This window comes from Tachysurus vachellii, chromosome 6 (genome assembly GCF_030014155.1).
Source record: "Tachysurus vachellii isolate PV-2020 chromosome 6, HZAU_Pvac_v1, whole genome shotgun sequence".
NCBI lineage: Eukaryota > Metazoa > Chordata > Actinopteri > Siluriformes > Bagridae > Tachysurus > Tachysurus vachellii.
This window is the reverse complement of record NC_083465.1, coordinates 24,240,210-24,262,022: the sequence shown is the minus strand read 5'-3', so window position 1 is coordinate 24,262,022 and position 21,813 is coordinate 24,240,210. Positions and strand designations below refer to the sequence as shown.

The 21,813-nt window shown below is 39.1% G+C and overlaps 1 protein-coding gene across 3 annotated transcripts in view; it reads left to right on the top strand.

Annotated features, from left to right (window-relative positions):
• tbck (TBC1 domain containing kinase) overlaps positions 1-21,813 on the top strand; it is a 92,141-nt gene that overhangs the window by 38,283 nt on the left and 32,045 nt on the right. For all 3 annotated transcript variants that reach the window (XM_060873068.1, XM_060873066.1, XM_060873067.1), the window contains 2 exons: positions 8,544-8,580; positions 13,754-13,915. In XM_060873068.1, coding sequence (XP_060729051.1) covers positions 8,544-8,580; positions 13,754-13,915 — 199 coding nt within the window. The remainder of the gene's footprint in view (positions 1-8,543; positions 8,581-13,753; positions 13,916-21,813) is intronic.

Here is a 21,813-nt window from a genome sequence, read left to right as displayed (position 1 = left end):
AGGGTTATTATGTTGGCTTTGTAGAAGCCAACATTCATTCATTCATTCATTCATTCATTCATTTTCTACCGCTTATCCGAACTACCTCGGGTCACGGGGAGCCTGTGCCTATCTCAGGCGTCATCGGGCATCAAGGCAGGATACCCCCTGGACGGAGTGCCAACCCATCACAGGCCAACATTCTATTTTCCTATTTAATCTTAGACAAAAATTTATAAAATTTCATGTGGCCTAGGGCTTTCGAGCCACATGCACCAAATTCGGGTATGTTGTAGACCCTGGTCTGAAGTTTGTTGCTATTACTTTTCTAAGCGATCTGAGTTCCAGTACTTCCGGTACCGGGTCTCAAAGTGGCCTTTTTTCCCAAAGACTCCCATTATAAATTTTGGAGTTTTATAACTCGGCAAGCTTTTGAACTATCTACACCAAACTCGGCTCCTTTAGGGTGATACTCTGAACAAACTTTTAAATCGGTGTACCGACTGGCCTTTTGGTTGTGCCACAGCCCCGCCCCCAATATATGCAAAATCAAAAAACTTTTTACAACATGGACATGTGATATATCAAAACACTCAGAACAATGAGCAGAACTTCCTCATGTGTATTCTGATGACATCACGTGACGTCATGTGATGTCACGTGAAAATAAAACATTTTGCACAACATGGGCATGCGATATATCAAAACACTCAGCCTAATGAGAGGAATACTCGTCATCCTCAGGAGTATTCGGATGACGTCACATGCTCGTCTCCACTTGCCTCCAAATGTTTTGGCACCCTATCTTTCTGTCCACTTGCCTCCAAAAGTAACACTGACCCTTATGTCCACTCGCCTCCAAAAAGCACCGGCCTTTGCGAATACTTGCCTCGTCAAAGCCAACATTAAAGTTTGTCACGACGAACTTTACAAATCTAGTTTATGTTGCTGTCTTTCGGGTTCTCCTTGTTAAGGGACATGATAGAGGATGATCCAATCCACATATTTTGACTTGCCGCAGGTTTTACACCAGATGCCTTTCCTGACGCAACCCTCCCATTTTATCAGGGCTTGGGACAAGCACTGAGTGCTAACCCCTGTGTCTAGGTTGGTTCCCTGGCAAGGAAAGGAACCCCGGCCATGAGAACGCGTGATCCTCTCACGACACTATTTAAAAGTGTAGTTTGTAAAAAAGGTTTTAATGTTTCTCAAGGTGCCATCTGCAATAAAGTGCCTCAGATGCAAGCAAGGTTGGAGCAGGCTTCACTTCCTGTGAGACCAGGAATTTTACATGACAGTAATATGATCGAATTATTGTACCATGAATTTATTTATAGATAACAACATACGTGAGCTGTTATACTAACGGTATCTGTATCCAGTTTAATAAACCTACAGGATCCAGTTCTTTTATCTATTCCTTTTTTCAGCTATCAGCTATAGTGCAAAACGGATGATTGTGATGTAAACCCTATCATCTAAATGTAATAATACGTCCAATGCATCCATCATTCCATGATTGTCTTTAGTGTATAGAAAGCCGGGTTGGATTTTCAGAGGGATGCGCTTGATACAGACAAGTAAAAAAAAAAAGATTAAAAATGCTCTAGATGCAAATTGTCCTTGTGTTTCATCAATCACTCAAGTTTTTTTTCTCCTCATCATTATTCCTTTTCCTGCCACTTTTGCATCCATCAAGGCTACAACACTACCTGCTGTTTTTATTAAATATCTCCCTGATATACTGTACAATAATGCAGCAAAATATTATGGCTACTCAGAATTGAAGCATTGCAGAAGCACAGATGAATATTGGTTAAGGTCTGGCGTATGTTAAGGGGTAATCGAACAGTCGGTTCTCTGAATTTTCATGTTGGATGAAGGGGAAAAATTGGCCAGATCTAAAGACCTGATCGGCTTTGGAAACAGTGTTAGTTACTAAGAAATAGTAACTAGTTACAGTTAATAGTTACTTCATTCAAAAAGTAACTAGTTACAGTTACTAGTTACTTCATTCAAAAAGTAACTCAATTACTTTGTTGATTACTTACACCAAAAAGTAACACGTTACTGTTAAAAGGAACTTTTTAGTTACTTTTTTAAAGAAATAATGAGCATATTTCCTCTTTGAGAAACTCGTCTTGCTCTCGCCTCGACTCGCCGTTACTGCCGCACATACTTTAATAAACAGAAACACGCCCACAGTGCGGCGTCTTCTTCGTGTTTACAGGTTGGCATCCACCAATCCTACAATGTGTCGCTGCTGTAAACAGGTTAATCTGTAGGCTACACTTCAGCCAAAATGAATTCATTTAAAAAAGTAATGGACAAACGCACCGTATGGTAACGGAGTTAGTTTATTTAAAAAGTAACGCGTTAGAGTATTAGTTACTGTCAAAGGTAACTGTGTTACAGTAACGCGTTACTAGTAAAAAGTGGACATAAGTTCTCAAAGTGGAAATATGCTCATTATTTCTTTAAAAAAGTAATTAAATGGTTCCTTTTAACAGTAACGCGTTACTTTTTGGTGTAAGTAATCAACAAAGTAATCAACAAAGTAATTGAGTTACTTTTTGAATGAAGTAACGAGTAACTGTAACTAGTTACTATTTCTTAGTAACTAGCACAACACTGTTTCCAAAGCCGATCAGGTCTTTAGATCTGGCCAAATTTTCCCCTTCATCCAACATGAAAATTCAGAGAACTGACTGTTCGATTACCCCTTAACATACGTACTAGTAACGCGTTACTGCCCAACACTGTTTGGAAAGGATCAAACCATTATGGCTAAAGAACTTGTTGAATGAACCGTTTGAGGTCATGCCTGTAGATTTTAGAACTATTTACAGCAGAAAGTTTCACAAACTTTTCTTCCACATTTATTTTATTCAAAGTAAGCAATCCCGAGTAAGCCGTCCTCGAGTCGGACGTAGATTATATCGTGTTCACTTGATTTCAGAGAGTTCTTGTTTATAAATCATTGTGTTTTTCATCATTTGAGTGAAGAGTTGTTCACTGATAGCAGTATGCTGTGATGGCTTCTTGATACCAGTTCAGTAAAGTTTAGTTTTATTTATAAAGCAGATTTAACTAGTGAAAATGATCAGAAACCTGCTTCACAGAAACCTGTATGTACTGTAGATGTATGGGGTGTAATGAATTATGTAGTTGAATTATATAGTTTGATACAAGGCCCTTTACTTAAGCCTACAATCACTTTTATCACTGGTGACAAGTTAAGTATGTCAGTTCACACTTCTCTATCCAAGACCGTGGACGTCAGATTCTCCGGGGGAACCCAAGGATCCTCCATTGAGTGCTGGGTCTTCTCCAGCGTAACATGTCATATACAGCCAAAAAGAAGGCATTCTCCTAATTTGTCCAAACCACCTCGACTGCCTCCTTTTGACTGCTGGAAGATAAGCACTACTTCAAAGTTCAAAAACCTTCTAAGTTTTCCTGTATTGTTAACCGCTTCATCTGAGGAACCTCTTATTCTTACTTGACTGGGTGAGACCAGATTTTTACTTTTCTGAAATATGTCCAAAAGAGTGTTTTATCAAACCAAACTGCTGGCACAAAGTTCTGTAAGGTTGGAGTAGAACTTGAGAGTTCTGCACAGATTTATTCCCTCAAATCCAATGAAAACCTTTGGGATAAACTGGCACACCGCCTGCACCCCAAACCTTCTCACTCAACATCAGTGCCTGATCTCACTAATGCTTTTGATGTGGATGCGGTCACAAATCCCTACAGCCACACTATAAAATCCGGAAGAATAAAGAATGGAAATTAAAAAAAAACAAAAGGATGTCCATATACTTCTTGGTCATATTGTGTACTAGAGTATGAGCATCGTAGCAGCAGGTCATGGGTATCTCCACTATCTTGGTATGAATATCCACTGACGCAATGGTGAGTTATGAGTAAAGACGTTTTTTGGGAAATCTTTAAAGCCAGTTGAGGTTGAGGTGTGGAAACGCAATCAGATTCATATTTGACTGGCTTTCAGGTTTTAGCTCTGTCTAGATCCTGTTCTTTCAGCAATTCAATCTTTTCACCTTTCAGTCTGTGCCACACTGACAAATTTGTTGCTTCCATCCTTTATCCTGTGGGGGGGAAATCCTAGAATCCCCTTCTAGGCTCTTTTCTATCAAAGAGAGAAAAAAGATCCATGACCCTCTAGCCTTGTCCATCCTCTGTGAAATCCCAGGAGCTTCATGAAAAGATGAAAAGGCGAATAAAAAGATGAATAGCAACAATTAACATTGAGCTGATGTCCTCTTCAGTGTCTGAGCAGCTACCATTGTCTTGAACGCGATAAGAAGCCAGACGCCTGCTGTATGAAATAGATGAAATGTGCTGGTGAAATTACTAATGCTGGTCATGAATGTTAATGAATCTTTTTTTTTTTTTTTTTTTTTTTTTTGCTTGAATGTCACTTCTGAGTCATATGTCCTATTTGTACAGTTCTTCATCCTTTGGCAGAATCGTAAAACTGCGCAGTTTCAAGAATTAAAGCTTTATTTTTTTCCTGTCTGGGTGATAGTTGATCTTGTCGTTCTGAATCACCATTTTGCTAAAGCACAAATCTATCTTGGCTGATGGTGCGAAAACAATATTGTTTCACAAAGCATTGCGTTTTGGCTGGGTATACGTCCTAATGTTCCCTGTGAAATTGGTTTTCCCACGAAGTCGTGCTGGCCAACACAAACGGATTGCTTGTTTTTGTTTGCGTTAACAGCTTGAACTTCTTAATAGTTCCGAAACGAAAGTATTGCGACACAGCAAGACTCTGGATGAAGGTTCTATCATGTATCGTGTACAGCAAGCTGCAATAGTGCAGTATTATACACATATTTCACTGTCTTCAGCTCCTGCTCTGAGAGTTCTGTAACGATAACAACAATATAATGTAATTTGTGTAATTTATATTGAATTTCTCAACGGCAAGCTAAATCAATCCAGATGATAAATAGCAACAATACACAGGTACGTTATTTGCTTGGCTCAACATTTACATTTATTCAGCAGATGTGTTTATCTTAATTGACTTATAAGTTAAGCAGAATTCAATTCAAAAGACCAGAGACAGGCTCTGGCTTATACGTCTTTGGCAAGGATAGACGTGACGTGAGGAAGAAACCTTGGAGGGTCGAGATCCCTTCTTCTTATAGGTGATACCGGACAGTTGGTCTATAAATCGTTACAGTTTCCACATGTAAAATCGGATTAAAGGTTTTGACAGGATGTTAATGAAAATCGGACTGTCAAGGCGAGTCCTGGGTTTAGCACAAGACAGCATTTATAATTACAGTAGCAGCTCTTTGGTACAAATTTATAGTATCCAGGTTTAATAATAAGACTTTATTGACTGAAGCAAGGAAGAGACACGAGGTTTTATAGATACAGCACCGCATTAAAGACTTGTCTTCTTACCGTAGACTGGATAATTGAAACTGGCACCCTAGAGATGCTTGACCGGAATTTATGCTAAACAAACTTAAACTGTGTTTTTTTTTTCTTTTCTTTTCTTTTAAAATAAAAATATCAAATATTTTCAATATTAAACCCTCCCCATTTATGATCGGTCCAGATATCACATGATTTGTTGATGTTATTTTATGTCATGTAATGTAGGCTGAATCGGACGCAGACAAATCCAAATTGATTGCCAAAAAAGTGTATCGCGAAATAGCAAGTCGGATGATGTAACCACAGCGTAAGGGCAAATCCGCAAATAAAAAAAAAAATGAATAAAAAAATTCAAACAGAGTGACTATACACAAGAAAGCAGCTTGGTAAGATCAGGTAGAGACAACCTGAGCATTACTTCACAACTGTCAATGCTTTGTTTGTACAGGGATTACAGGTGAAGGATTACAGGTGAATGAGTATGTTTCTTTTGGGAAGTGTAGTCCATGGTGGTGCTGTTTGTTTGTGTTCTGGGACACGGTTCTTGGTGAATACAGGAGTTGACTTGACACATTAAAAAAAGACATTGCTTTTGTTTGTTTGTTCTTCCTTTTTTTTTATGTCCTTACATCATAGAACACTTAAATGAATTGTTTACCCTGAAAACATATTTGTAACTACTGTGATTTGTTTAGTTAGAAACTAGACTTTATTTGCTGCTCTGATATCGCAGGGGTATTAATCATGCAGTTTTAACGGTGTTTAAGACAACGAATCGATAACGAATAACACTCAGGATTTGTTGTTAGCAAAATCCAAAAACCTCTTTTTTTTGTTCAATGTTTTCCAGTGATGTGTGACATAATATAACAAAGCTCTTAGAAGAAATTAGAAGACCTAGAAACAACAAATGTTGGACTCGAAGTTCAGAAAGAAATGCAGTGCTGAGTAAGTGGGTTGTGGTCTTCAACAAGCTGTGAAATCTGTGCCTCTAGTGCAGAATATCTTAAAGACACATCACGAATACTTTACAGGACGCTTACGAATGTGGGTTCTTTTTTGTTTCTTTTTTTTTATTTATTGCAAGTATATGACGAAAGAGTAATGAAGTATATGATGCAATTATTCTTTATCTAATCACGACAGGGCTGCCGAGTAGTGTTTGCTCTTTTATGGGCTTTGGGTTTATAGCTAAGACTGGGAGGAGGAACAGTTTTGCTTGGAGGAACATACTATTAATTCCCTTGTTTAGCAAAAGTTTTGTGCACACAAACAATTCAGACCGTTTTGTTCAGGTTATACCAAGTCCTACAGTATCGACAAATATCTCCAGATTTTATCAGCTATGTTTCTTTATTGAGCAGACACGTTCAAGTGAGAGTCCAGTTGAATTCAATTTAATGCCGTGACTCTTGTAACTGAAGTTATAAATAATTTTATACATCTGACCTGCAGGATGATCTGAAGTGTTGGTTCATTGAGTTAAGTATCCAATTAAAAGGAGATGATGCATTTCAGCTAAATAGGAGACATTGATTTGGTGGTTTTAACCCACCAGGGTTGGGAGTTTGATTCCCACCTTCGTAATGTGTGTGTGGAGGCTGCATGTTCTCCCTGTGCCTCAGGATACATTTTAGCTAACTAGAAAAAGGTACTAGATATTGTTTTTTTTTAACAAACATTTTGCTAATTTTCTTTATTTTCTTGCGTAAAAGCCAATCAGCCATCCATGACCAAGTGTGTTTACTGTACGGCGGATTTGCTTTTTAGAGTTTTTACCCCACTTACTCAGTGACTTACTCAGCCACATGTGACTGATGACTGAAGAGTGCCTTTTATGAGCAGCGTGTGTTAAACAGTCCAATACTGCAGCTCATCTGGTGCAGAGCTTCAGGCCAAGCGTCATCCTGTGTTAGGGCCAAGTCAAAGTCAAGTGGTTAGCACGTTGTCAAGTCAAAGTCAAGTTGAGTCTTCTTTTAAAATTCGTCAAGCAATTCTCAAGTCTCAAATTCATTCATTCATTCATTCATCTTCTACCGCTTATCCGAACTACCTCGGGTCACGGGGATCTCAGGCGTCATCGGGCATCAAGGCAGGATACACCCTGTACGGAGTGCCAACCCATCACAGGGCACACACACACTCATTCACTCACGCAATCACACACTACGGACAATTTTCCAGAGATGCCAATCAACCTACCATGCATGTCTTTGGACCGGGGGAGGAAACCGGAGTACCTGGAGGAAACCCCCGAGGCACAGGGAGAACATGCAAACTCCACACACACAAGGCGGAGGCGGGAATCGAACCCCGACCCTGGAGGTGTGAGGCAAACGTGCTAACCACTAAGCCACCGTGCCCCCCCCAAGTCTCAAATTTGCGACTTAATTCTGACTCGAGTCAAGTTGAACCCCATCTCTGAGTCATTTAACTCAAGTCCGAGTCAAGTCTCAAGTCATGAATGTCAAGTCAAAGTCAAGTCGAGTCTTCTTTTAATATTTGTCAAGCAATTCTCAAGTCTCAAATTTGCGACTTCATTCTGACTCGAGTCAAGTCGAGTCCCCCACTTCTGAGTCATTTAACTCAAGTCTCAAGTCATGAATGTCAAGTCAAAGTCAAGTCGAGTCTTTTTTAATATTTCTCAAGCAAGTCTCTAGTCTCAAATTTGCGACTTAAGTCTGACTCGAGTCAAGTCATATGACTCGAGTCCCCCATCTCTGGTTAGGGCACCATTACTTTTTCTCTAGGGAGTCTTATAGTTAGTTACATAATATAACGTTATTAGTGAGTATCCTTATATATTAATGTACACAAACTCACAAGCAAAACAGTTTTATTTTTATTTTTCCCAAAAGTACCTGGAATTTCATTGATACTACATTTTTGTGAAAAAATGTTCGGGAACAATTAACGAATACATTTGAGAAATGAGACTTATTGAGCGAGTGAGTATGTAGTACTGTAAATGTCCTATTTGAGCAAATTACGTAGACCTTACATGTCTTTGTGTGCTTTATTGTTGGCAGAATTTAACATTACGTGAGAAATTATGACTAATTCCACTAACTAAGTCTAGACTATGACTATGACTATGACTATGAGTAGACTATGACTAATCTAACCCAAGTCTACTTTTTTTTTTACAGCTGTATGCCATTCCGTGGTTCCTGACAATGTTCACTCGTAAGTAGAACAATTCATTCTCACACTCCACTTAAAGTCATTAGTCTGTACTGGAACAATGAGACTCGATCTCTTTTATTCGAATCACAAATTGATGAAATGAAATATTCATGAAAATATCGAACAGCAGACATAAGTTTTTGTTAAGAATTAAGTGTAGTATATAGTGCGGCACGTTATATAGAAAAAATTGCTCGACAAATGCGCTGAAAAAAAAAAAAGCTCATTGATTTGACTTCATTTAAATGTGTACATCTGTTCTTATGCGATTGAACTGAGTTACATTAAGAGAATTAGCTTTCATACAGATAACTTTGTGATGCCAAAATATTAGGGCTAAGATAAATATATGATTTATCGTTTATTATTACTGTATATGTACCTTTTATTTTACAAATGTAAAAGAAGTGAAGATATTGTGGAAAAGTGTCTTTACAATTCAATTGACTTCAGGCCATAATTGATGTTCTCTGTATTTTGTAATCTGGCATATTTGATTGAGTTAGTATGTCTTTTAATTATCCTTTCATTCATGTATTTTCTTGTTATTTGTGGTTTTATTTGAAGTGATACATGATACTTTTAGGGACTTTAGAGAATTTTGACTTTATGGCACCTGGCCATGCTGTATGGTTTAGAGACAGTGTCACTGAAGAAGAGACAGGAGTCAGAGCTAGAGGTAGCCGAGCTGAAGATGTCGAGGTTCTCTTTGGGAGTGTCGAGATTGGACAGGATTAGGAACGAGTACATCAGAGGGACAGCTCATGTTGGACGTTTGGGGGATAAAGTTAGGGAGGCCAGATTAAGATGGTTTGGACATGTTCAGAGGAGGGAGAGTGAGTATATTGGTAGGAGAATGTTGGACATGGAGCTGCCAGGCAGGAGGCAAAGAGGAAGGCCAAAGAGGAGGTATATGGATGTAATTAATGAGGATATGAAGCTAGTGGGTGCAAGTGTTGAGGATGCAGAAGATAGGGATAGGCGGAGAGAGATGATTCGCTGTGGCGACCCCTGAAGGGAAAAGTCGAAAAGAAGTGACTTTATGGCACCTAGAAGCAGGAAGGTCTACTGAAGTTTGGTGGTGTAGATTTTAGTTTTTTTATAATTATATAAAAAATAAATATCATATATATATAAAATTAAATATATATAAAAACTATAATAATTTTCGTTTATTTTTGTGGTTCCCGGGAGTAAAAACTTGCACATAACGATGATACATCCCATGCATAAACTGTTTGTCCAAGGTTCTTTGGTGAAGTGTTAATTTTTCCTGACTGGTATCAATATATTATACTCACTTATGGTTTGTGAGTCTCCTGAACTTTAAAGTAGCTATAACTATAACTGGTCTATAACAAAGTTGTTTGCTGGGTTTTGTTACAAAATGATTTCAGTGTTGTGTATAAAATTAAACTCTGAGCTCACACCTGAGCCAAAAAACCCCTAACACCGGTATCATGTAACAGACACATTACGACTACACTTCTTTACCGGCTTTTTTCCTTTTAAGGGTCGCCACAGCGAATCATTTATTTCCATCTAACTCTATCCTCAGCATCTTCTACTCTCACCCCAATTACCTTCATGTCCTCTTTCAACACATCCATACTGTATATCTCCTCTTTGTCCTTCCTCTTGACCTCTTACCTAGCAGCTCCATCTCCAACATCCTTCTACCTATATAACCATCTCCCTCCTCTGAACATGTCCAAACCATCTCAATCTAGCCTCTCTGTCCTTGTCCCCAAAACAGCCAACCTGAGCTGTCCCTCTGATGTGCTCGTTCCGCATCCTGTCCATCCTCGTCACTCCTAAACAGAACCCCAACCTCCTCATCTCTGCTACCTCCATCTCTGCCTCATTATTCAACCATAAATGTTCTAATCACTTGCAATACTATGTAAATGGTATACTATAGATTTACTGTAGTTCCCATCAGCACCAACATCCTCCTGAGATTTCTCAATGTAACCAACCTTTAAATTCCTTTTTTTCTTCTAAGCAAGAAAGCCACATTTTGTTGAGTATCTTTTGAGCTGCATATAAAATGTAAGATGTTCATACAAATTCTCCACGTATCCTCATTTTGATTTCTTGAACCTATAAAATGTTTTTTTTTTTTAGATTTCAGGATTAATCAGAAAGCGTATTTGTGTCATTATACGAAACCGTGCATTAAACCTCCTAAGGTGTTCACATTCCTCTGTTATTTGATGAGAAATATTATTTGATATCTCTGTTATAACCCGAGGTTAACAGGGTTCACATCTTCTGTACGTGTACCTCAGAACCAAGCTCTTTCTTTCTCTGTGTGTTTAGCAGAATATAAATTTACGAATCAGCTATGATTGTTTTGGGGAATTTATATACTGATTAACACTTCACACGAAGAAGCTCTTTTTCCGTGAAGTGTTTATCAGAATCAAAATTTCCGAAACAATCACAGCTGATGGTCCGTAATGGCCCATTGTTTCAGAAGGCGGTAGATTCCATTATGCTGAAATTTGTGCTGAATTACATGGAATAATTGTTAAATGGAAATTACTCTGTGATGATGTGGTGAAAAATCTATTACAGCTCATGCATCGATTTTCCAAAACGTCACATTCAGAAAGAGAAATGTCATTTAATCTCGTTCGATGCGGTGCTGTGAGCGGCTTCTGTTCAAGGTCGTTATGTAAATGAAAAACGACACCTAAGCTGAATGGGGCTTCATGAGGAGACAAAAGAGTGCAGGATTAAGACTGGAGTTTGTGATGTGAAACCTTGCCCAAGTGATCTTTTGACCTGGAGTCTGTGTGGTGGGGAAACACAGAGGCTCTTCCTACAGATACAAATTTACCTCCATAAGCCCAAAACACAATCCCGGCTAGAATCCTGATGATATTTTGATACCATGGTGGCACATGAGGAATACAGAAATCATAAAGCCAGACTGTTATCATAATTCCACAAAAGGTTATTATTTATCATCAGTTCTAGAAGAAAAAACGCTTCTCAGGATCTCCTCAACCTCGAAACGGTTGTGAACGTAAATCTATAACACTGACTAACCAGGTAGCTGTACAGTATGATTTACAACATTACTTCTAGGGGTAATTGTTGATGCCATTTTAACGTTTGAGCCACATATCCAAAATATGGTTAAAACTTCTTTTTTCCATCTCAGAAATATTGCCAGATTGCTTCCAATGCTGTCGTTTTCTGTTGCTGAGAGACTGATCAACACTTTTGTGTTTTCCCGTATCGATTACTGTAATGCCTTGTTGGCTGGGGTGTCAAAAGCTACCTTAAACAAATTGCAGAATTCTAACTAGAACAAATTAAGAGATCATGTTACTCCCGTTTTGGAGTCTTTGCACTGGCTCCCCGTTAGGTTTAGGGTGGATTTTAAGATTTTGATGCTTACCTACAAGGCCTTATATGGGTTGGCTCCTCAATATCTGACTGAGCTTATTTCCTTATATTCCATCTTGTGACCTTCGTTCTTCTGAAACTGGTCTTTTAACTGTTCCTTTAACTCGTTTACGATCGATGGGAGATAGGGATTTCTCTTCACTAGCTCCAAAACTTTGGAATTCTTTACCAACTGAGATAAGGCAAGCAAAATCTCTTGCTTTTTAAATCTCAGCTTAAAACTCATTTTTTTAAGGTAGCTTTTAATTGACTAATTGTAATTTTACATTGTGCTTATTTTATAGTCTATTCTTGTTGCTTTCATTTTAATCTTTATATTATGCGGTATATTTTTGTTGTTTTATTTGCTTTTGTAATGCGCTTTGAGATGTACTTTTAAAGGCACTATAGAAAATAAAGGTTATTATTATTATTATTATATTATTATTATTATTATTATAACTTAGCTGACTGTTTAGTTAGTATCCTTTATATAACCGGGTTTTATGAGAGTGACCTGGCCTTGAAGGCAGCAGTAGACACAACAACAGTTAAAGACATAACAAATATATTTTAAATAAATAAATAAATAGTAGCTTGCCATAAGCAACTACTGAAGGAAAGCATTTTAGGAAGTAAAGCCCTATTCGGACGGGATCAGTTTTACGTGGGGACGTGAGGGTAAATTATTACCAGAGCTTCTCTGTGATTTTAGTCCCGTCCGAATGTGCCATCTCGGTAATCATTACGGACAATGTCAGTAAAGATTACGGCGATTTTTACCTTCTTTAAAAAGGTCCGGAAAAGTTACCTCAGGTAATACTAATCCCGTCCGAATACGCACATGACGACAAGGAGGTTACTGTGGTGCATAAAGCGAGTTACCCCTCCCACTTCTGCTAGTTTTACTGAGATGTCTTGTCCCGTGCGAATTGGCCAATTAATATTACAGATGTCCTGAGGTAAAATTGCATTACTCCACATCCCCACGTAAAACTAATCCCGTCCGAATAGGGCTTAATCCAAACAGGGACAAGGGCACAGCAAGGTCAAACATCTGAAATAGTTTTTTCTTTAATAGCGTACTTTCTGCTTGAAGTAAATGTCAGTTACATGTAAAATTACAGACGTGCAAATTGATAAGTATGAAGGACTGGATTAGTATTGGTTGGTGATGGAGACATAGCTTTTGTATCCATTAGTGTCAGTATTTTTTTTTTTTTTAAAGAAAATTTGTAGGTTGTAAGTTTGAGTTTTGTACCTGCTGCTGAATAAGTACTTATTTTAATCTATGACAGCATGCAATGAGAATCATAACCCATTTTTTCTACATTGTGTAGAGCTTCGGGTTTCTGCTTGATGATATCTGGTGGTGAAGGAGGTGAAAGATGATATGATATTATTGTTGATAATAAACTCCCACACTTGTACGGTGACACTAAAAAAGATGCCATTTACTGGATGGGATGGAAAAAAGTCATTACTTTTGATGGAAGCTTCCAGATAAACAGAGATTATGTCTAAATAAAAAGGCCAGGTTGTGGGGCTTTGTTATAAAAGGTATAAAATGAAGAAAAACGCTCCAGGATCCGATGTTATAGGAATACAGTCAGCTTCGGGATGGTAATAATACTGTCAGTTGGATAACACCACCTTGTCATTGATTATATTCTTACAACATTTATTTATTTATTTATTTAATGACTGCTGAAGTTAAGGGCTTGTTAATGTCTGCTGCATTCATTTTTTCTTTTATTTATTTATTTATTTTTAGACGTCTTTCCCCTGCATAAGATCTTCCACCTATGGGACACACTGCTGCTGGGCAACTCCTCGTTCCCGTTCTGTATCGGAGTGGCGATACTGCAGCAGCTGCGTGATCGCCTCCTGGCTAACGGTTTCAACGAGTGCATCCTTCTCTTCTCTGACCTTCCCGGTAAAAACACGAACACAGCAGAAGCTCATGCGATCGAATATTCAAAAGATACTGAATACATTTCATTCCCTGTAGTGTTGCTGTGGCTGTGGGCCAGTGAGTTGTGCATTTTTCAGAACCCCTGCCAGAGTGTGATGGACAGCCTGCAGTCTGATTTGAGTGAAATTTGGACACGTAGGCATGTGATCACAGCTTGAAGCATTGGAGAGTTGATGCAATGCTGGAAATTAGTTTCGTCTGGCTATCGTATCGGCTATGTGCCGTGTTCATAATACCTACAGTACATATTCGGGGCATAACGTAAATTTCGAGCCAGAGAATGCTTGTCCCTGTAGTCTTTACTAGAACTGTAGTAGTTTTTTGCCCTGAAACAGAAATATGGCTGAAAACCCAACACAAACAAATGACAATATTGCTTCAGCTCATCCATTGGAACGTGCAGGTTCTTTACAAACATTTGTCACGAAGGTTACTACTAGGAGATCACAGGGTGTATTTGTAATGACGGAAGCTGATGTCAGAAATGTTTAGAAGGGTTATGATGGGGAAAGTTCATTCATTATTCATTATGACTGGTTGTTGCTGCTTGACCATTCGAGCTCAGGCTCTGCGTCAAAGATTATTGTGTTGGGGGAATCTAAACTTTCTTATTAACATACACCACAAACACACCCTCTTACTGGAAGCAGTCACTACTCTGTGCTTTGGTGCTTACTTAAAAATTAGCGAAAATAGTCACTGACATTTGAAGTCAGCAGAATACAGCCATTTCCCCCTGCATTGTACAATAAACAGTACAGAGAGCTGTCCTACTGTTCATTTTAAAGGTCAGGTTTGTCACTTTAAAAACATTTTTAAACTTTGAAAACTAATAGAATTTTAAAATTATCTTAGGAAAAAATGTAATTACGAATATCGCTACAGAGCGCTGCAGGAACGTTGATTATACTTCATGTTTCTGAATCACTGTGTTCTTTAAATCTTTCTTCTAAACAAAATGAAACTCAAATCTAATACATTATAATAACTAAACGTACATGGTCATCTTGACAACACATTCACATGTCCTTGTTGAACATCCTAGTCCAGATTTATTCTCCCTTTGCTCTTATAATCAGCTCCACTTTCCTGGGAAGGCTGCAGGGATTTGTGATCGTTAAGCCACAAGTGCATCCGTGAGATCTCTGCGAAGGACACTCGAGTTCTTCCACTCCATCCTTCATAAACCTGGGTCCGTATTCATAAAGAATTTAAGAATGATCTCAGAGAGCTCCTAATTCAGCTTAAATATTTCTAACTAGGAATCTTTACTAAGAGTGATTCAGGACCGATCTCAGAACAACTCTGAGCAAAGACAATACCTTTTTAATAACTTTTATCTTAGAGAGGAGGCGGGGCTTAACTGTGGGACTGTGATTGTTGTCTAATAAAAAAGTGGTGTATTATAAACCTTCACTTTGTCTCTGTTAAGATATTGAGGCTATATCGTGTAGGGATGACGTTCGTGACCGTTCATATTAGAGATGGATATATAGATGGATAAGATAATACGATTATATATGTCGGAGATGTTATCTCTAATATGATTGGTCACAAAAATAATCTCTACAGGAGCTAATCTCTAGCATCTTATTAACTCACTATCATTATTAAATAGTGTATACAGTACATTTCTTCTCCCTCTTCACCTTTCAGACATTTTCTCCTCTGCTAAAGAAACTCATAAAGTCCTCATCACTACTCCTAACACTTTTTGACCTTAAGAGCTCTTCTAAGAATTTTCTGATGTATTTTGGAACAAGGAGCACTCGGATAGTTCTCTCAAACTATTTTTGTAGATCATCTGAAGCGTCTGTTCATTTATCCTCACAGTCCTGGTAATTCCTGACTTGATTCCTGTTTGTTCAGTTTACGGCCCATTTGCAGAAACGTGTAATGTCATCAGGCCACCTCTGGTCTTTACATGAGGTCACATGGGGTTGTAGAGAACTTTTTCAATTTGTCTAACAGCTTCGGGACTCAGTTCCAGTGAAGAGAAGTTGTAATGTTACAGCAGACAAAAACATTCCACATATGGGACGATGTCACAGTCAGGCGTCTCCAAATTTTTACTGCAATATGTAGGTGAGTAAATATGGCACCACAGTATGCAGCGATGTATTGTCCTGTGCATACAGAGTGCTGTAGGCATTTATATACAACGATATTCTCACACAGACACAGTCCAAACACTTAGAGTCACTTAGAGCAAATTTTTTAACGTTTTTTTTAATTATTTATTTATTTATTTTTTATCTCGACTTCCAAATGAATAGGCAGAGGGGCACTTTTAAAGGTCTACTTTTTTGGTCATAGCGGAGCTTCCAGATTTTAAAACGATCAGCTTTTTGAAAAGTGCAATGATATCAGAGGTTGTACTTGAGGTCACAAGGGTGTAATAGAGTTTTTCACAGAGTTTTTTCTTCTGTAATTCTCCTCCCAGAGTTGGGTAAGTGGGCTTTCTGAGCTTAGGCCTATATCAAGGAAATAGTAAGAGTGTAATGATGTGCTGTAGCAGGAGCCATGAGTTCATGGGAAGTCGTGGCTTAATGTTTAGAGAGTTACATTAAGGTTGTGGGTTCGAGTCTCGGGCTGGCAACGACTGAGGTGCCATTGAGCAAGGCATCAAACCCCCCCAACTGCTCCCCGGGCGCCGCAGCATAAAAAAATGGCTGTGGGTGTGTGTTCACGGTTTGTGTGTACCCACTTTGGATGGGTTAAATGCAGAGAACGAATTCTGAGTATGGATCACCATACTTAGCCGTATGTCACGTCACTTCATTTAACCTGGGCCAAACTGCTGTATTCAACTACCAACAAAGATGTCTATAATAAATTAGAAACCACAACAGTGTCAATCTGAACACTCATTGGATTAGCTATACTAGTGATGTTTAGTTTATGATATTCTTGGACTCTTGGTTAGACCTTTTGTACCTTCCATCATCACACAATTTGGTGAAGATCATTGATATGCAGTGCTGACTTATGTCTTGATGTCCTGTTGAAATGGCAATGATTAGTAATATCTTGACTTCTGGGAAACTAAAGAGTGTTGATATATAATGATGATTATTATATTCTTGGCTGCTTAATACTTAAGTTCATTTAACACTTGAGATTTTCTGATACCCAAACACACATTTGGTGGATGGTATCTCAAACTTTCTGTGACTGTTATTCTTCTGGCTGTATTATACCACGTGTTGCCAGGAGAGACATGAGGAACGCAAACATGGAGGACAAAATGCAGTTGAAAATTTAGCCTGGTTTGTGAGAGAATATAAGGAGATTTGACATTAAATCCAAAGTGTTTTGTTGCTTACTTTTCAATGTTTTAGTGTAATTATAAATGAGAATGCATGCATTTTTGAGATTCACCAGTATGTGGTGTGAAATCCCACTTTAACTATGGCTGCATACAGAAGGCCACCGTCACCTCTGGCTTGCTCATTAGGGAAAATTTTTAGAGATTAGATTAGATCCATAAGATTAAAAATGCTTTTGAAGACCTCAGCCAGGCCCTAAGCACTCGGCCAGGAATGCTGTCGGATTTATGTGTTTTTTACCTTGCTCAGGATGGAGCACATATCAGTGGTGGAAAAAGTCAGTGGTACTGTAGGTCATCAGGTGTGAGCACAGCTTTGATTATGTGTGGATCTGTAGACTGTAGGCTTCCTGGTCACCAGATCTGAAAATAGCATCGGGTGCCATCAGCAGGAGTCGGACTTCCTTGTTTATCCAGGGTTTCTGCTTTGGTGTTTCCCTGTCAACATATCTGTTGATATGTTGGAGAACGGATCCGGTATAGGTATTAACGTCCATGTTGGAATCCAGTGTGGCCTGAGAAGCAAACACGTTCCAGTCTATGTTCTGAAACTCATGCTGTAGTATTGAACTTTAACAGCCTTCATTGTGGTTTTCACACACTTGACGATGAGGCTGTATTTGGGTAGCAGGAACAGGGATAGTCGATCAGATTGCCCAGCATGGGGGAGGGGAGTTGCTTTATATGCATCAGAAATGTAAAATTTGGTGAGTGCCGTTCTCAAATTGGCATGATTGAAATCACCAGCAATGATACAAGCTCCATGCGTTGTTTGCGGGTTACAGACAACCGAAGTGAGTTCTTTCATACTGTAGCTAGTGTAGCATTTGCATCCAGGAGTACATACACTGCAGCGATTATGGCAGATGAAAATTCACTAGCAGGTAAAAGGGATCTTAATAAAGATGGTTTCAACACCAGCAGGACAGTGGGATTTAGTAATAGCAGCAAGCACCAAGATCTGTTTACATAGATGCAAACACCCCTATCTTTGCTTTTACCGGAGTCCACAAAAGTTCTGTCAGTTCAATTCAATTCAAGTTTATTTGTATGTCGCTTTTTACAATTGACATTGTGTCAAAGCAGCTTTACAGAACATAAACATAGAACAAAAGGTTAATATAAAGAATAATATAAAGATTAATAGAATACAAAATTCAAGATTAATATTAGATAGATTTAGTTCACAATGTGTATGTCTCAAGGGCGTCGATTTGGGTAGGGACGGTAGGGACATGTCCCTACCAATATCCAGAGAACACTCAATTGTCCCTAGCAATAGTTCGACCAAGCCTATGTGTGTGTGTGTGTGTGTGTGTGTATGTGTGTGTATATATATATATATATATATATATATATATATATATATATATATATATATATATATATATATTTAACATTTATCCAGGAATCATTAAATAAGGTGAAAAATATTTTACAACAGCGTTCTGTAAAAAATAGCGCAACTTGTGGAACACAAACGGCTAACAGATCTACCCCCTGCAATGAATCCCGCCTCTGTAACTCACCTCTCTAAAAGGATTGGAATTTGCCTTTTTTGAGTCCTCCTCTCTAACCCACGTCGCTGTTTGATTGGCTTTGTCTTTCTCGCTAATGTGTTGAGGTACAGTATGAGGCTGCAGCTATATTCCGTTGTATGAAGCAATATGCAACGTGATTATGCAGCTACTGGTATGTGAGTAAGAAAGTATTCTTACAGTATAACAACAGTTTTATGCACAAAATACGGGGAATGTTGTCCTCATCAATGCCAAATAAATTATGTCCCCACCAATGACAAATAAATTATGTCCCCACCAATGACAAATAAATTATGTCCCCACCAATGTCAAAATCAAACTTACGCCATTGGTATGTATTTATCCCCAATGAGCAAGTCTGAGGTGACAAGGAAAAACTCCCTTAGACGGTAAAGAAAGAAACCTTGAGAGGAACCAGACTTAAAGGGGAACCCATCCTCACCCTCCAGTGGTGACATTGGAGGGTGTGATTATAAAAATACAGTCAAACAAATGTCAGTCTCTGTAAACAATGCACACTTCTAGCTCTATAGCGCTACATGGAATGGTGCTGTTTCCCTGAAAACCATAATGTTGCAGTCCATAAAAATTTGTTCAGTTACCCGGAGCTCATCGATCTTATTTGCCAGAGATGGTACAGAGATTGTGTACTGTAACTTCACTTCAAACTTTTAAACTTTTAATTTGTTTAATTCTGTTTTAATTCTTATGTCAAGCTGCAAGCTGATGTGATTTGTTAAAAGCGCTATACAAATCATTCATTCATTCATTCATCTTCTACCGCTTATCCGAACTACCTCGGGTCACGGGGAGCCTGTGCCTATCTCAGGCGTCATTGGGCATCAAGGCAGGATACACCCTGGACGGAGTGCCAACCCATCGCAGGGCACACACACACTCATTCACTCGGGACAATTTTCCAGAGATGCCAATCAACCTACCATGCATGTCTTTGGACCGGGGGAGGAAACCGGAGTACCCGGAGGAAACCCCCGAGACACGGGGAGAACATTCAAACTCCAAAGGCGAACTTCAAAGGCGAACGTGCTAACCACTAAGCCACCGTGCCCCCGCTATACAAATCAATTGAATTGAATTTAAATAGACGTTAGTCAGTTGATTTTTGATAGTCGTTGTAAGAGCGTTGTTATGGTAACAGCACAAAAGATGCAAGTGGTTTCAGCTTCTGAAAAGAAGTGAAATCAGCCTTATTTTTGGGAAGCTTTGTGTTATTTTGTTTGCACTGCTACTGCTGTTACAATGATGTGTTCAGTTTTACAGTTACTCTTATTTTTAGTACTTTTATTGTCTCAGCTTGACCTCTTTAGAACTTCAGTCCTCAGGCTGTTGAGCATCCACAGGTAATTTACTTGTTGTCAGCTACACATGACTGCACAGTCAGCACAAATAAAACCAGCTTGCATGCCGCAACACACAGCACTTTAGCGCTCTGAAAGCTTGCTGTCAAACTTCCCCACCATCTGAGAACGCAATCCCTAAGAAGCAGCTCTCAGCTGGAAATCCGGATGCCACTCGTTCCGAGAGACAAGTCGGCTCCGGCTCTTCTCCCTCTGTGCACGCTAGGAAACTAGCCTGCCAGGCAAACCCTGCACTTGTTCACACAGGTGGCTGTCAGCGCTCAGCATTAGCATGCTGCTAGAGCCGGAGCTGAGGGGAAGAACCATATGATGATTGAACCTAATGTAGGGGGATTAGCTGAGAGACATGAAAGAGGGGTGAGAAACAGTGATGTTGCTCCTATGCAAAAAAAAAAAAAGGAAGCTTTTAGCTGGAAACTCAAACTGTCTTTGAGAAAGCCTGAGGGAGAAAAATCAAGCTGAAAAAAAAAATGGGTGAGAAATCAGAGCAGATGAGTGACAGATCTTAATCCTTCTGTTGCATCTGATTTATTGAGCAATATATCAACGTGGTCCTTACCAACGCAGCGAGGCAGCGGAGGGGATTGCAGCTCATTGTCCCTCTCGTTATAGCTCTCACATATCTGTCAGTCGGGGAAAAGAAAAAAAAAACAGCTTCAGTCTATTCCTATTTAAGTCTCCACTGGTCTTTTTGTATTGGTAACTCAGGGAATGTGAAGCATGGGAGCTGCTCACTGGAAAATTAAGAGCTGTATTATTTTCTCTTTCTCACCTCCGACTGTCACGGTGTTAAATGTTTCCAACATGCATAACATTCTACAGTAAGTGGTGCAGACATATTTGCTCTTAAATTCCTCTATTCATATCCTTATTTCTCCGCACTTTGTCCTTGGCTACTTCAAATCTTGCGACTACATTTATTGGAGACATTGCTTGGTTAGAAAAGATTTTTCGTCATTATGTTCAAGCACTAGGGGGGCACGGTGGCACGTTTGCCTCACACCTCCAGGGTTGGGGGTTCGATTCCCGCCGCCGCCTTGTGTGTGTGGAGTTTGCATGTTCTCCACATGCCTCGGGGGTTTCCTCCGGGTACTCCGGTTTCCTCCCCCGGTCCAAAGACATTCATGGTAGGTTGATTGGCATCTCTGGAAAATTGTCCGTAGTGTGTGATAGCGTGAGTGAATGAGAGTGTGTGTGCCCTGTGATGGGTTGGCACTCTGTCCAGGGTGTATCCTGCCTTGATGCCCGATGACGCCTGAGATCGGCTCCCCGACACAGGCTCCCCGTGACCCGAGGTAGTTCGGAAAATGAAGCGGTAGAAAATGAATGAATGAATGTTCAAGCACTACGTAAAAAAATAATAAATAAATCAAAGCTTAGTCTTAAATGTGTTATAAATAAAATTATGATAATGTGATATTACAATAAAATTAGTATTATGATGAAATAATCTCTCAGGGCTAAATATTAAAAGCTACATCTTTAAGTGACAATTTGTGTTAACAGATAAGATGAGATGAGATGACATGAGATGTAATCCCTGTTGGGGATTATTACTAATTACACTAAAACCTTTCTGATGATGAAAACGCCGTTGAATTCGTTGCACAA